At 44.5% G+C, this 11,692-nt stretch overlaps 1 protein-coding gene across 1 annotated transcript in view; it reads left to right on the top strand.

The window, feature by feature from the left end:
- The first annotated feature begins 443 nt into the window (after nt 1-443).
- The window catches only part of PTGR1 (prostaglandin reductase 1), a 30,805-nt gene continuing 19,556 nt past the window's right edge, over nt 444-11,692 (top strand). The window contains exons 1-4 of the mRNA XM_010843573.1: nt 444-693; nt 1,877-1,992; nt 10,110-10,155; nt 11,068-11,124. Coding sequence (XP_010841875.1) covers nt 1,887-1,992; nt 10,110-10,155; nt 11,068-11,124 — 209 coding nt within the window. The 5' untranslated portion in view covers nt 444-693; nt 1,877-1,886. The remainder of the gene's footprint in view (nt 694-1,876; nt 1,993-10,109; nt 10,156-11,067; nt 11,125-11,692) is intronic.

The following is an 11,692-nucleotide window of genomic DNA, read 5'->3' as shown; positions in this document are numbered from 1 at the left end:
AGAAGGCAAGAGGAGAATGGGAAGACCGAGGATGAGGTGGTTGGATGGCATCACCGACTCAATGGACATGAGTTTGAGTAAATTCCGGGAGTTGGTAATGGACAGGAAGGCCTGGCGTGCTGCAGTCCATGGGGTCGCAAAGGGTAGGACACGACTGAGCAACTGAACGACTGAACTGAACTGAACTGAAAGCGGCAAGGCTGAGGAGGAGCTCTCTGGCTCAGGCCTCTGGGGGACCCGGCTTTGTGCCCCTCCTCCCTGCCTGGGAGGCTGGGGAGCAGCTGGTTCCCAGGCAGCCTCTTGCAGTGGGTTTCCAGTTAAGACACTGAAGCAGACACAGTACTACCCGGGCAGGGCTCCAGTGGAGGCTTTTAATGTTGCAAGAACCCCCTACACACACACAGACACGCACACGCGCATGCGCGCGCACACACACACACAGACACACACACACAGACACACACACACAGACACACACACACAGACACACACACACACAATCTCTCTCGCTTGCTCGCTCACTCGCTATCGCTCTCGCTCCTGGAATCCTGGTTTTCCCTCCTGTAAATTCTCCCAACAGTCCTGCCCTGGAAGAAGCCCCTCCCTCTGTTGAGACCAGCCCTAAATTCCTGCTCCCCCAACTCTGCTCCGCAGTCCCAACCTCCGGCTTCAGGAAGTGGATCCTGCAGACTCGTAAGTAAACGTCTGCTCCCGCACCTCTAGGGTACCTGGACCCGCCATGGCACAGCGTTTGCCCGGTGCTCGCCCTCTCCTAATGCTGGGTAACCTCTGCGTCTTGCACTCAGAGGAAACTTGAAAGCAGGATGTCCCGGCCATGTTCCTGCTCCCTGCAGGTTCTTAGAGATCGCAGATGGCTGCCTAAGAGAAGGGCATGGCCTGGCAGCATTTGGGGTGCAGGCGTAGGCCCCTGCAGCGGGCAGGGGGCTAGCAAGGAACTTGTGGGACAGCAAAAGTGGCACAAGCGTGGAAGAAGAAAGGCGGGAGTTTAACGCCCGCGTATGGGCAAGGCGAGGGGGTGGGATCCGGGGGTGAGCGATCCTGGACCCCATTCTCTGGCGGGTGGGACTTCTCTTGATCCTCGCCTGCGTCTGTGGTCGTCCGCCTTGCAGGGGTGCTTCCGGACTTAACGGCGAATCCAGAATTCTCAGCGGCTGCCTTTTTGAAGGGGGAAGACAGTTAGGCACAGTAAGGTTGCGGCTAGAACCACCTACATCGCTCCAAGCAAAATATTCTGACCCAAGAGCTCGGGGTCACTTGAATTCTCTTCTCTTGGCCTTGGGTGCTGGCAAATGTGCTCTTGATTTCTTCTTTGCTGCCAAAGAAAACGCGCGTTTGAAAATGAGGCTGAGCAGCATCGCCACCCAGTGGCTGTCAGTTTTGGAGACTGCTTGTCTTAGAAGGCAGCGCTCTGTCTGAAAGACGTGCATGGACTTCTAGTAGGTTCTTTGTGTTTGATGCTTTTTCTTAGAATTCACTTCATATGAGGAGAGAAATGGAATATCTGCACTCCAGGTATCTGTTCACTTCCTAGCCTTAGCAGTGGCTAGGAAAAGTCTGTGTGGGTTAATATTGTTCCTTGCCTTGGAAATTTCTAAGGTAGACTCATTTCCTCATCTGTACACTGTGCCCTGGCAATGATAATAATACCCCTCTTACAGGGAAGTTGTGAGGGTAAAATGAGATAAGTATGCCGTGCTTAGAACAGCAGCAGGAACAGTGAATACTAAATAAACATGATTGAGGTTAAATGATAAAGTTGATGATGGGTAAACCCTCTGTTTGCCTTCGGGTAACACTCAGAAGCCATAAGAAATCAGTCACATCATGACACTGACTGCATGTTTACTGATTCTAGGAGCTTCAGGATGGTTCATGCAAAGAGCTGGACCCTGAAGAAACATTTTGTAGGTTACCCTACTAACAGTGACTTTGAACTGAAGACAGTTGAACTCCCACCCTTAAAAGATGGAGGTAAGTCATACTCATGAGATTTAAGTTGGAAGAGACTGTGTCAGTTCACTTTTGCTGAATAACAAACCACCCCAACATTTAGAGACTTAAAACAATCATTTACTAGATCACGATTCTGTAGGTTGGCAGTTTAGGCAGGATTAAGTCGGCAAGCATTCTGTACATCTTATATGGGCTAAATGGTTCCTTCAGGATGGACATTACTCATATGTCATGTTAACTGTCCTTCTGAGGGTGCACTCCTGAGTTCTCCTCTCTGTGGCCTTTCTAACATGCTGGTTTGAGCTCTTTGTTATTTTCTGTGATTTCATAAATCTAGAGCAGCAGGCAAGCTGCTGCCTAGAACCGGCAAGCTCCAATGTGCAAGGACTGTTTGCTAATATGCTATTCATCAAAGCAAGTCACATAGCTAAGCCCAAATTCAAAGTATGGCCACAGACTTCCTTTTGGAGAAGGCAATGGCACCCCACTCCAGTACTCTTGCCTGGAAAATCCCATGCACGGAGGAGCCTGGTAGGCTGCAGTCCATGAGGTCGTTAAGAGTCAGACACAACTGTGCGACTTCACTTTCACTTTTCACTTTCATGTATTGGAGAAGGAAATGGCAACCCACTCCAATGTTTTGCCTGGAGAATCCCAGGGACAGAGCAGCCTGGTAGGAGGCCGTTTATGGGGTCGCACAGAGTTGGACTCGTCTGAAGCGACTTAGCAGCAGCAGTAGCAGAATTCTTTTTCCTTTTTAAGATTTTTTTTTTAATGTGGACTATTTTTTTCAGCCTTTATTGAATTTGTTACAATATTGCTTCTGTTTTATGCTTTGGTTTTTTTGGCCAAGAGGCATGTGGGATCCTAGCTACCTGACCAGGGACCGAACCTGCACCCCCTGCACTGGAACTGAAGTCTAAACCTCTGGGCCACCAGGGAGGTCCCACCGTAGACTTTTTGGTGGGAAGATGGCAAAGATGCTCCCACACAGCGATGGGTAGTATCTGTGGCCCTTTCACATCTACGGCTGAGACCTTTCCAAGGTTGTCTCTGTGAAGCTTCGATGTCATGTTGGAGGATTCCTCTTCTTTCCTTGGTAATTGCAACACACGCCTGGGGGCATGGTTCTTCCTGACTTTGGCCAGGCATGGGGGAGGATTTCCTCTCTGTCCCATGATAACAGTGGGGCTGCACTGCTAGCACCTGTGTGCAGAGCTCAGACTTATCCCTGGAGCAAACAAGGAGGGGAAAGCTTCTTCACTGAGGGGCCTCCCATCCCCTTGGGGGAACTGGAAGGATGAGGCAAGCCTGAGGAAGTTGGAGGGAGAGAAATGGCAAGGCACCCCATCACTTGTTTGGAGATGAGCTTTGCAGAACATCTGCTAAGGGCTGTTTTCAGGCAGGTAAGCTTTGGGTAACAGGCATGCAATTAACTAACAGGGTTACTGTTATCCATCCATCTAGGTTGCCATAGCCAAAACCCAGAATCAAAATTCCAGAGGATGGGTGCATGAGAGTTACTCCAGGAAAATGCATGCATTGTAAAATACTAATGGGCTGATAATAAAACCCTATGTGACTCCCGTGGCCTAGCAGTTACAAATGTGGCCCTGGGCAAGATACTTATCAGATCAGATCAGTCTCTCAGTCATGTCCGACTCTTTGCAACCCCATGAATCGCAGCACGCCAGGCCTCCCTGTCCATCACCAACTCCCCGAGTTCACTCAGACTCACGTCCATCGAGTCAGTGATGCCATCCAGCCATCTCATCCTCTGTCCTCCCCTTCTCCTCTTGCCCCCAATCCCTCCCAGCATCAGAGTCTTTTCCAATGAGTCAACTCTTCGCATGAGATGGCCAAAGTACTGGAGTTTCAACCTAAGCTTTAATAAAATGGAAACAATAATTGTTCAGAACATCATAGGAAATAATCTATGTAAAGCATGAAGTGAATGCTGAGTAAATAGACATAAGAGAAAGCACAGGAAGTGCTCGCTCTGGAATCTTGGCTGCCATCTGGTGGGGCTGAGGCTGCGTGGTCACCAGTGCGCAGTGTGCGGGTGAGCCTTCGTGGGGGCCATCTCTTTCCCCTGCTCCCCAACCCGAAGCTCGGTACCTGTGGGACGCGGGGCAGGCCTACCCGGGTGTTCCAGGCCAAGGACAGACATGAAGACTGGTGCAATAATCGATAATCGCGGCGGCGCCGGGTCAGGGAGAGGCGCCGTAGAGCTCAGAGCTCGTTGAAGCCCGCTGGGCGGCTCAGGGATAGGCGGGGCGCTGTGTAATGTTCAAGCTGGGAAAGGCTTTATGTGGCTTGTCAGAACCGCATTTGTGGTTTCTTAGACAGTGAAGAAGGTGCAAACAGTGGACATTTTTTCCCGAGGTACTTCACACTGGATCCCAGAGAAGAGAGTTTTGTTTGGTACGGGGATCATCCACAGAACCTGCCTTCTGGATCCACCATCACTGTTGGAGTCATTAAACTTACCCACATTTCAAAGGTCAAGAATGCAACTAAGCAAAGGCCAAAGGCTGAGTTCTGTTTTGCTGTGAATGCAGGGAGGAGAAAATATTTCCTACAAGTCAGTGATCAGCAGGATCTAGTAGAATGAGTAAATGTGGTAAACAAAGCTATAAAAATTACAGTACCAAATGAGGTATTAATCTTTTTCTTTTTTTTAATTTATTTTTAATTGGAGGGTAAGTTCTTTACAATGTTGTGTTGGTTTCTGCTGTACAATAATGTGAATCAGCTATTTGTTGTTTAGTTGCTAAGTCCTGTCTGACTGTTTTCGACCCCACGGACTGTAGCCCAACAGGCTCCTCTGTCCATGGGATTTCCTGGGCAGGAATACTGGAATGGGTTGCTGTTTTCTTCTCCAGGGAGTCTTTCCAACCCAGGGATTGGACAGCAGATCTCCTGCACTGGCAAACGGATTCTTTACCACTGAGCCACCAAGTATAATATATCCCCTCCTTCTTGAGCCTCTCTCCCATCCAGCTGCCCACCACAGCCTCATTCTGATAACCCAAGTCACCAAGGTGAATGTGAAAGAAGCAAACGTCTTACAGAACTGACACTGTTGAGGTGTGCCCATTGTTACCCCAACTCAGCAAAGAGAAGTAAACGAATGTGGTGAAACTATTGACAGAAATAAGGTGAAGCGGTCACAAAGCCATCTTCCTTACTTTACTCCCAAACTGCCTTCAGACAGTGCAGTGATCAAAGCTGGTTATTGTGTCGAACAAGGAGCAGTGATGAAAAACTGAAAAAGAAGATGTTTTCAGCTGGATGGAAACACAATAGCCTACTCAGATCTGAACTGAAAAAGGAACCTCTCCGCGTACAACCACTTAAAGAGCTTCATCAAGTCCAGGAACGTCGGCAAAGTGACATGATGATCAGGGACACCCTCTTTGACACTGTAACATCGTCCTGAACTTTCTATGTGCAGGCTGATGGCACAGTTGGATGCAAGCCGTTTTGGGTGCCATTGTAGTGCTGCAGGACCCGCAGATCTGCATCTTCTATGCAGCAGGAAGAAGGCTGTGAAATCTGTGTATACAGAAGAGCATTCCAACAGTCCTTCCGAATCCGAACATGCACTCTGCTCTGCCAGTGCTGCAGCAGCCACCCCACATTCCACAGCCTCTCGCAGCAACCCTTTGGAGGCAGGATTTTATGAATCTCATGCCAAGGTCAAGCCAGGGAACTTCAAAAGCTTGACTGTCTTTTCCAAGAGAACCAGCTTCCACAGTGACTGAACACGCTCTGCTAAAACGTCAAAGTAAAAATGGTCCTCAGGAACAAGTTTGTGACCCTGTGGACTTGGAGGACATGGGCCTTCCAGCCAGTGATGTGTATGTCAGGCGGAAACATGTGGAGCCTGACCTGCCTCATCCGCCCTCAGTGTTCTTTCACAAGGCTTCTCCTCAATCATAAAGGGGAAATGGGTTTTAATGCATATAGTATCCTGCATCATTGCCATCCTCTCTTATAAGCTGGTAAGCCAAGAACAAAATGGGTTTAGAAAAGGCAGATGAACCAGAGATCAAATTGCCCACATTTGTTGAATCATAGAGAAAGCAAGGGAATTCCAGTCAACTTCATTGACTACACTAAAGTCTTTAACTGTGTGGATCACAACAATCTGTGGAAAATTCTTAAAGAGATGGGAATACCAGGACCACCTTACCTGTCTCCTGAGAAACCTGTATGCGGGTCAAGAAGTAACAGTTAGAACTTTACATGGAACAACTGACTGGTTCAAAATTGGGAAAGGAGTATGACAAGGCTGTATTGTCAGCCTGTTTATTTAACATCATGAGTACATCATGTGAAATGCCAGGCTGGATGAGTTACAAGCTGGAATAAAGATTGCCCGGGGGGAAATATCAACAACCTCAGATACACAGATGATACCACTTTAATGGCAGAAAACAAAGAGAAACTAAAGAGCCTCTTGATGAGGGAAAAAGTTGGCTTGAAACTCAACTTTCAAAGAACTAAGATCATGGCATCTGTTCCCATCACTTCAAGGCAAATAGAAGGGGAAAAAGTAGAAGCAGTGACAGATTTTATTTTCTTGGGCTCCAAAATCACTGGAGACAGTGATTGCAGCCATGCAATTAAAAGATGCTTGCTCCTTGGAAGGAAAGTTATGACAAACCTAGGCAGCATATTAAAAAGCAAAGACATTACTTTGCTGACAAATGTCCATCTAGTCAAAGCTATGGTTTTCCAGTAGTCACATATGGATGTGAGAGTTGGACCATAAAGAAGGCTGAGCACCGAAGAATTGATGCTTTTGAACTGTGGTGCTAGAGAAGTCTCTTGAGAATCCCTTGAACTGCAAGGAGATCAAAGCAGTCAATCCTAAAGGAAATCGATCTGAGTATTCATTGGAAGGACTGAGGGCTGAAGCTGAAGCTCCAATACTTTGGCCACCTGATGCAAAGAACTGACTCATTGGAAAAGACCCTGATGCTAAGAAAGATTGAGGGCAAAAGGGGTTGGCAGAGAGTGAGATGGCCGGATGGCATCACCGACTCTATGGACATGAATTTGAACAAACTCAGGGAGATAGTGAAGGACAGGGAAGCCTGGTGTGCTGCAGTTCATGGGGTCACAAAGAGTCAGACAACAGCAAGCCAAGAAGCTAGGGAGTAACCTAACTAAATGTAGTTTTGTAATAGTGGCCTACCCAAAGTGTGATGGGCCCTTTCTTGCTCTCTCCCTGGAGCCAGCTGGCATGGGCATCTAAGGCAGAGGCCACTTCGCCACAGCTCTAGCCCACCAGACCAGCCTGTGCCCACTGCCCACCCACTGTGCAAGCGGCCAGGTGGGAGCTCCGCTCCAGGGATGCCAGCTCCCCGGCCACTTCATAGGTCAAAACTGACCGGGGAAGCCAGTGGCAGGCTGAGTCCAGGGTGCCTGCCACGTCAGACAGGATCCCAGTAACAGGCATGTCAACTCCTCCTGCGCGGCCATCGCGGTTTCCGCTGCCCACATGTCTTGCTCCTTGAGAGCTTGAGGATGACCTTGCTAGAGCAGCCCGTTACTTCCTGAGACCCGGCCGCTTTCTTAGGTCGCATCTTTCTACTCAGGGTGCAGTAGCGGCTTTGCTGCTCCCTCGGCCAGTGCCAGAGTGAGCCCCTCCACACTCTGGCGAGCAGAACGAGCTTGGGCTCAGTAACAGTCTCTTTTAAAAAGAAAAGAAAAAAGCCCTAATGTGTCTCAGTAGCAACTGTCTGATGCTTTGTTTTCACACGGTGATAAAAGTGTGTGTGTGACATTTTTTTCCTAGTGAATTTGACAGTTTAAATGTTTCACAATTTAAAACATGAAAATGCTTCTTAAGTATTTTGGTTATTTTTAAAATGCCACTGTGACTTCCTATTAGATGTTCAAACTCTACGCATTCTTATTGGTTAATATTATTGAATGAAATAGTGCCAAAGATATCCAAACTCTTGACATCATCTGTGGCGCTGTAAAATGTACACTATAAATTGGACAGTTTTGAAATTATAACCATTTTTGATGCTCTGAATCTCAAGGTGAGCAGTGAGTTTTGCATAGAGGATATTATTGGACTAGCAGTAAGGGTTGTGGGTTATACTGGGGTGGAGAAAGGGGGGAGAATTAGAATTCAAATAAGCTATAACTCGGACATTTGTAAAACTTTAGTCAAGATGTACAGCATTTTGTGAAAATTCTTTGCCGTGAAACCTCTTGGAGATTTGATTTTCTTGTCAAAGTTTTGTAAATAGTCCTTACGTCCATGTTTGGGTAAGTGAAAGACCTCAAGTTTATATGTAAAGACTCCTGGAGTTTGTTTAAATTCACGTCCGTTGAGTCAGTGATGCCATCCAAGCATCTCATCCTCTGTCGCCCGCTTCTTTTGCCATCCATCTTCCCCAGCATCGGGGTCTTTTCCAGTGTGTCAGCTCTTCGGCTCTTTCTTCTATATTTGGATCAGTGAAAGACCTCAAATTTATATATAAGGACCTCAAGTTTCTATGTAAAGACCCTTAGTCATGTGATCATAGTCTCTGCTTTTTTGTCACTATTAATCTGTATTCAAGTGTCTGTGTTTTTTAATCTTGTTTAGGAATGTTTTGAGATTAATGTACTCAAAAGTCCTACATGATGGGTTTTATACAATTGGGATAAAATTAATTTTCAGTAGCATAGGTTAATGTGCTAAATAACATGCCATTTTGTGTTAGAGATACTGGAATACTGTTATTCTACTATCTGTGTAATATTTATATTTTAAATGTGTCTTTTTTAAAGATTTGTTTAATGTGGACCAATTTTAAAGTGTTTTATTGAATTTGTTACATTATGGCCTCTGTTTTATGTTTTGGTTTTTTGGCCCCAAAGCATATGGGATCTTAGCCCCCTGCATTGGAAGGTTAAGTCTTAACTAGACTGCCATGGAAGCCCCTCAATATATGTTTTAAAACACAAATTTGAGTATACATTTAATCATGGGGATATCATAAATATAAGCACCTCTCTAAAAAGTCATTATTTCAGGAGTTGAATAATAGACCAGTATGACCAAGTAGTGTTTTTATGGTTCAGTCTTAAACATTTGCTCTAAGAAAATAGTCTTGAATTTCACATGCTGCTGTTTTTATGATTTTTTGCTACATTATAGTACTGTGTTGTTTTGAATTCACACATGTCACTGTTTCTCCTTTCCATTTTCTAAGATGACTTCTTGTTTGAGAAAGAGAAAGAGGGAGTGGATTTCTTACTACAGTTTTGGGGTCTAGATGTTACTATCTATTTTACTACAATGATCATAGCATCAGTTTAAAAATCCAAATGCATAAAGAAGGCACCACTCCACATTTTTATTCATAAGCTAATACTTTGAAAACTTATATTAGATTTTCTTTTTTGCAGTTACATTTGAAAATGATAGAATGAAAAAGCTTTATTTATTCTCTTTCTCTGCAGATATATCCATTACATCGGCTCTTTTAGAAAGCTCATTTTTCATGAACACACCTAAGACATATTGGGCAGACAGTTGGTAATATTCAGGACTTTAATACTGTTTTCTTTGGTACAGCTTCCATATTGCGTGTTCATTTTAATATTTTGGTATGGTAATTTAATATACTTCAGAGTGGAAAAATATTAGCTTTATTTTGGGACTTTTTATAGAACTACCCTTGTATTCAATAGCATAGGAAAATGTTCTTGTGAGTTTCAGGGTCTCTTTATCTCAGTACTTTTATGATTCTATGAAAATTATTTAATTATTTTAAAACTTATACTTTTGTTGTAAGTATGCCACATCTGAATTGTTAAAAAATTACTTTGAATACCTTAATATTTGCTGCATTTTTTTCTGTAACTATAACATGACTTCTTTCAGAATGGAAATATATGTGTGCTTCCCAATGTTTACTTTTGTGTCTGATCTCTTTATATGTCCAACTGTAATGATGAGAATAAATGTTCAAAATTAATTCTAAAACAAAAAAACATCCAGAAAGCACAGATGAGAGCATAAGCTTGAAGCAAAAAGACTGTCTTTGTTCATTGAGAAGGCCAGAGATAAGGCACAAGGCCAAGGTTTCTAATTGCCTGTGGAATGCTTTATTTTGCAGAGGTCCTGCTGGAAGCTTTGTACTTGACTGTGGATCCTTACATGAGGTATTATTTTCCTCTGGAAAATTCTTATGTTGTGCATTGGATACTACCTTGCCATGGGCAATCTTAGAATAATCCACTGTCACTTCCTCATTTCTCCCAGTATGATGTCAGTGATGGGATTCACAGATGCTCATCTTTTTCAGGCAAAAGTCTGAGCAGAATGGTGGTAGACAACACTGGCCCCTTTATTTTACAAGCATCCACTATCTTATTGTGTTCAATTTGCCCCTCATCATTTATCAGAATTGCTTCCCAAAACACTAAAAGAAGAAATAAGCCAAACTCCAGTTTTTCCATGTCACTGTTGGCAAATGATTTGGGTGTAGGAAGATGGCTGAGACTAAAATTAGATTTTCTTGCCTTTCCTTTACATATATTCTTGTAATTTAGGTAATCTGCAGCTGACTGAACTGTGTGTACTTAGTAAGCAATTCGGGGTGGGGAGGGAATAAAAGCTTTCATTGGCCACTGAGTCAATAACTTTTTGCCTAGGTGGACAATGCAGTCATCATTCTTTTAAATAAATTTTTTTCACAGTTGATTGATAGAGATTCAGATCTAAAGTGAAAAATGTATTTCCAGATGTTAACTAGCATTTCTTTTTGCATGTCTAGTGTTTTGGGTAACAAGTGCCCAGTGGTACCTGGGTTATGTTTTCAAAGTCATTGGTAGAAATTCAGCCACAATTGAGCGTGATGGTAAGATTCTCACGTTCATTTCATAGAAAAATACTACCAGATCAAAACTGCCTGTTACAGCTTTCCTCCCCAATTCCACCTAGTGGTACTGCCCTCATGTGGCTGGTTTCAGTTTTATATACACTTCCCTAGTGGTTTTCCATTTGGCTTGAAACTTAAGACAATTTCCTCCCAGATGCTCCTATATATTAAGAATGGTTTTGTTTTGTTTCAGAATTATGGCAAAAAGCTTGAAGGAGGGTGACATGATGATGGGAGAGCAAGTGGCCAGGTAGTGATATCCTTTTGTCCCACTGCTTGGAAAATATGTCTCCCCTTCACCTCCTGCTGGGCCCTGTTTCTGTCCATCACTCTTACAATCTCTTCAGGTTGCGTGGGTCACTCACTGTTCAACTTGGAAATTACCTGGGAAATCTGTCCTTTTCCTGACTAGCTGATGGGGAGGAAAGAAGGCGAACTTCTTATCATTGCAACTTAGCTTTGCTATCCTTACTTTTGAGGGTTTCCCTGGTGGTTCAGATGGTAAAGCGTCTGCCTGCAATGAGGGAGACCCGGGTTCGATCCCTGGGTTGGGAAGATCCCCTGGAGAAGGAAATGGCAACCCACTCCAGTATTCTTGCCTGGAAAATCCCATGGACAGAGGACCCTGGGAGGCTACAGTCCATGGGGTCACAAAGAGTCAGACACAACTGAGCGACTTCACTTTCTTGGAGAAAGAAAGTGAAATGGGGATGGGGAGGGAAGAAGGTGAAATTCTTATCATTGCAACTTAGCTTTGCTATCCTTACTTTTAAGTACTAAAAAAAAAAGTGTATTCATGCAGTTCCTGATTATTATAA

This window comes from Bison bison, unplaced genomic scaffold, assembly GCF_000754665.1.
Source record: "Bison bison bison isolate TAMUID 2011002044 unplaced genomic scaffold, Bison_UMD1.0 scf7180017864183, whole genome shotgun sequence".
Taxonomy (NCBI): Eukaryota; Metazoa; Chordata; class Mammalia; order Artiodactyla; family Bovidae; genus Bison; species Bison bison.
Note: the sequence above shows the minus strand (reverse complement) of the source record. Positions and strands in the feature narration are given on the sequence as shown.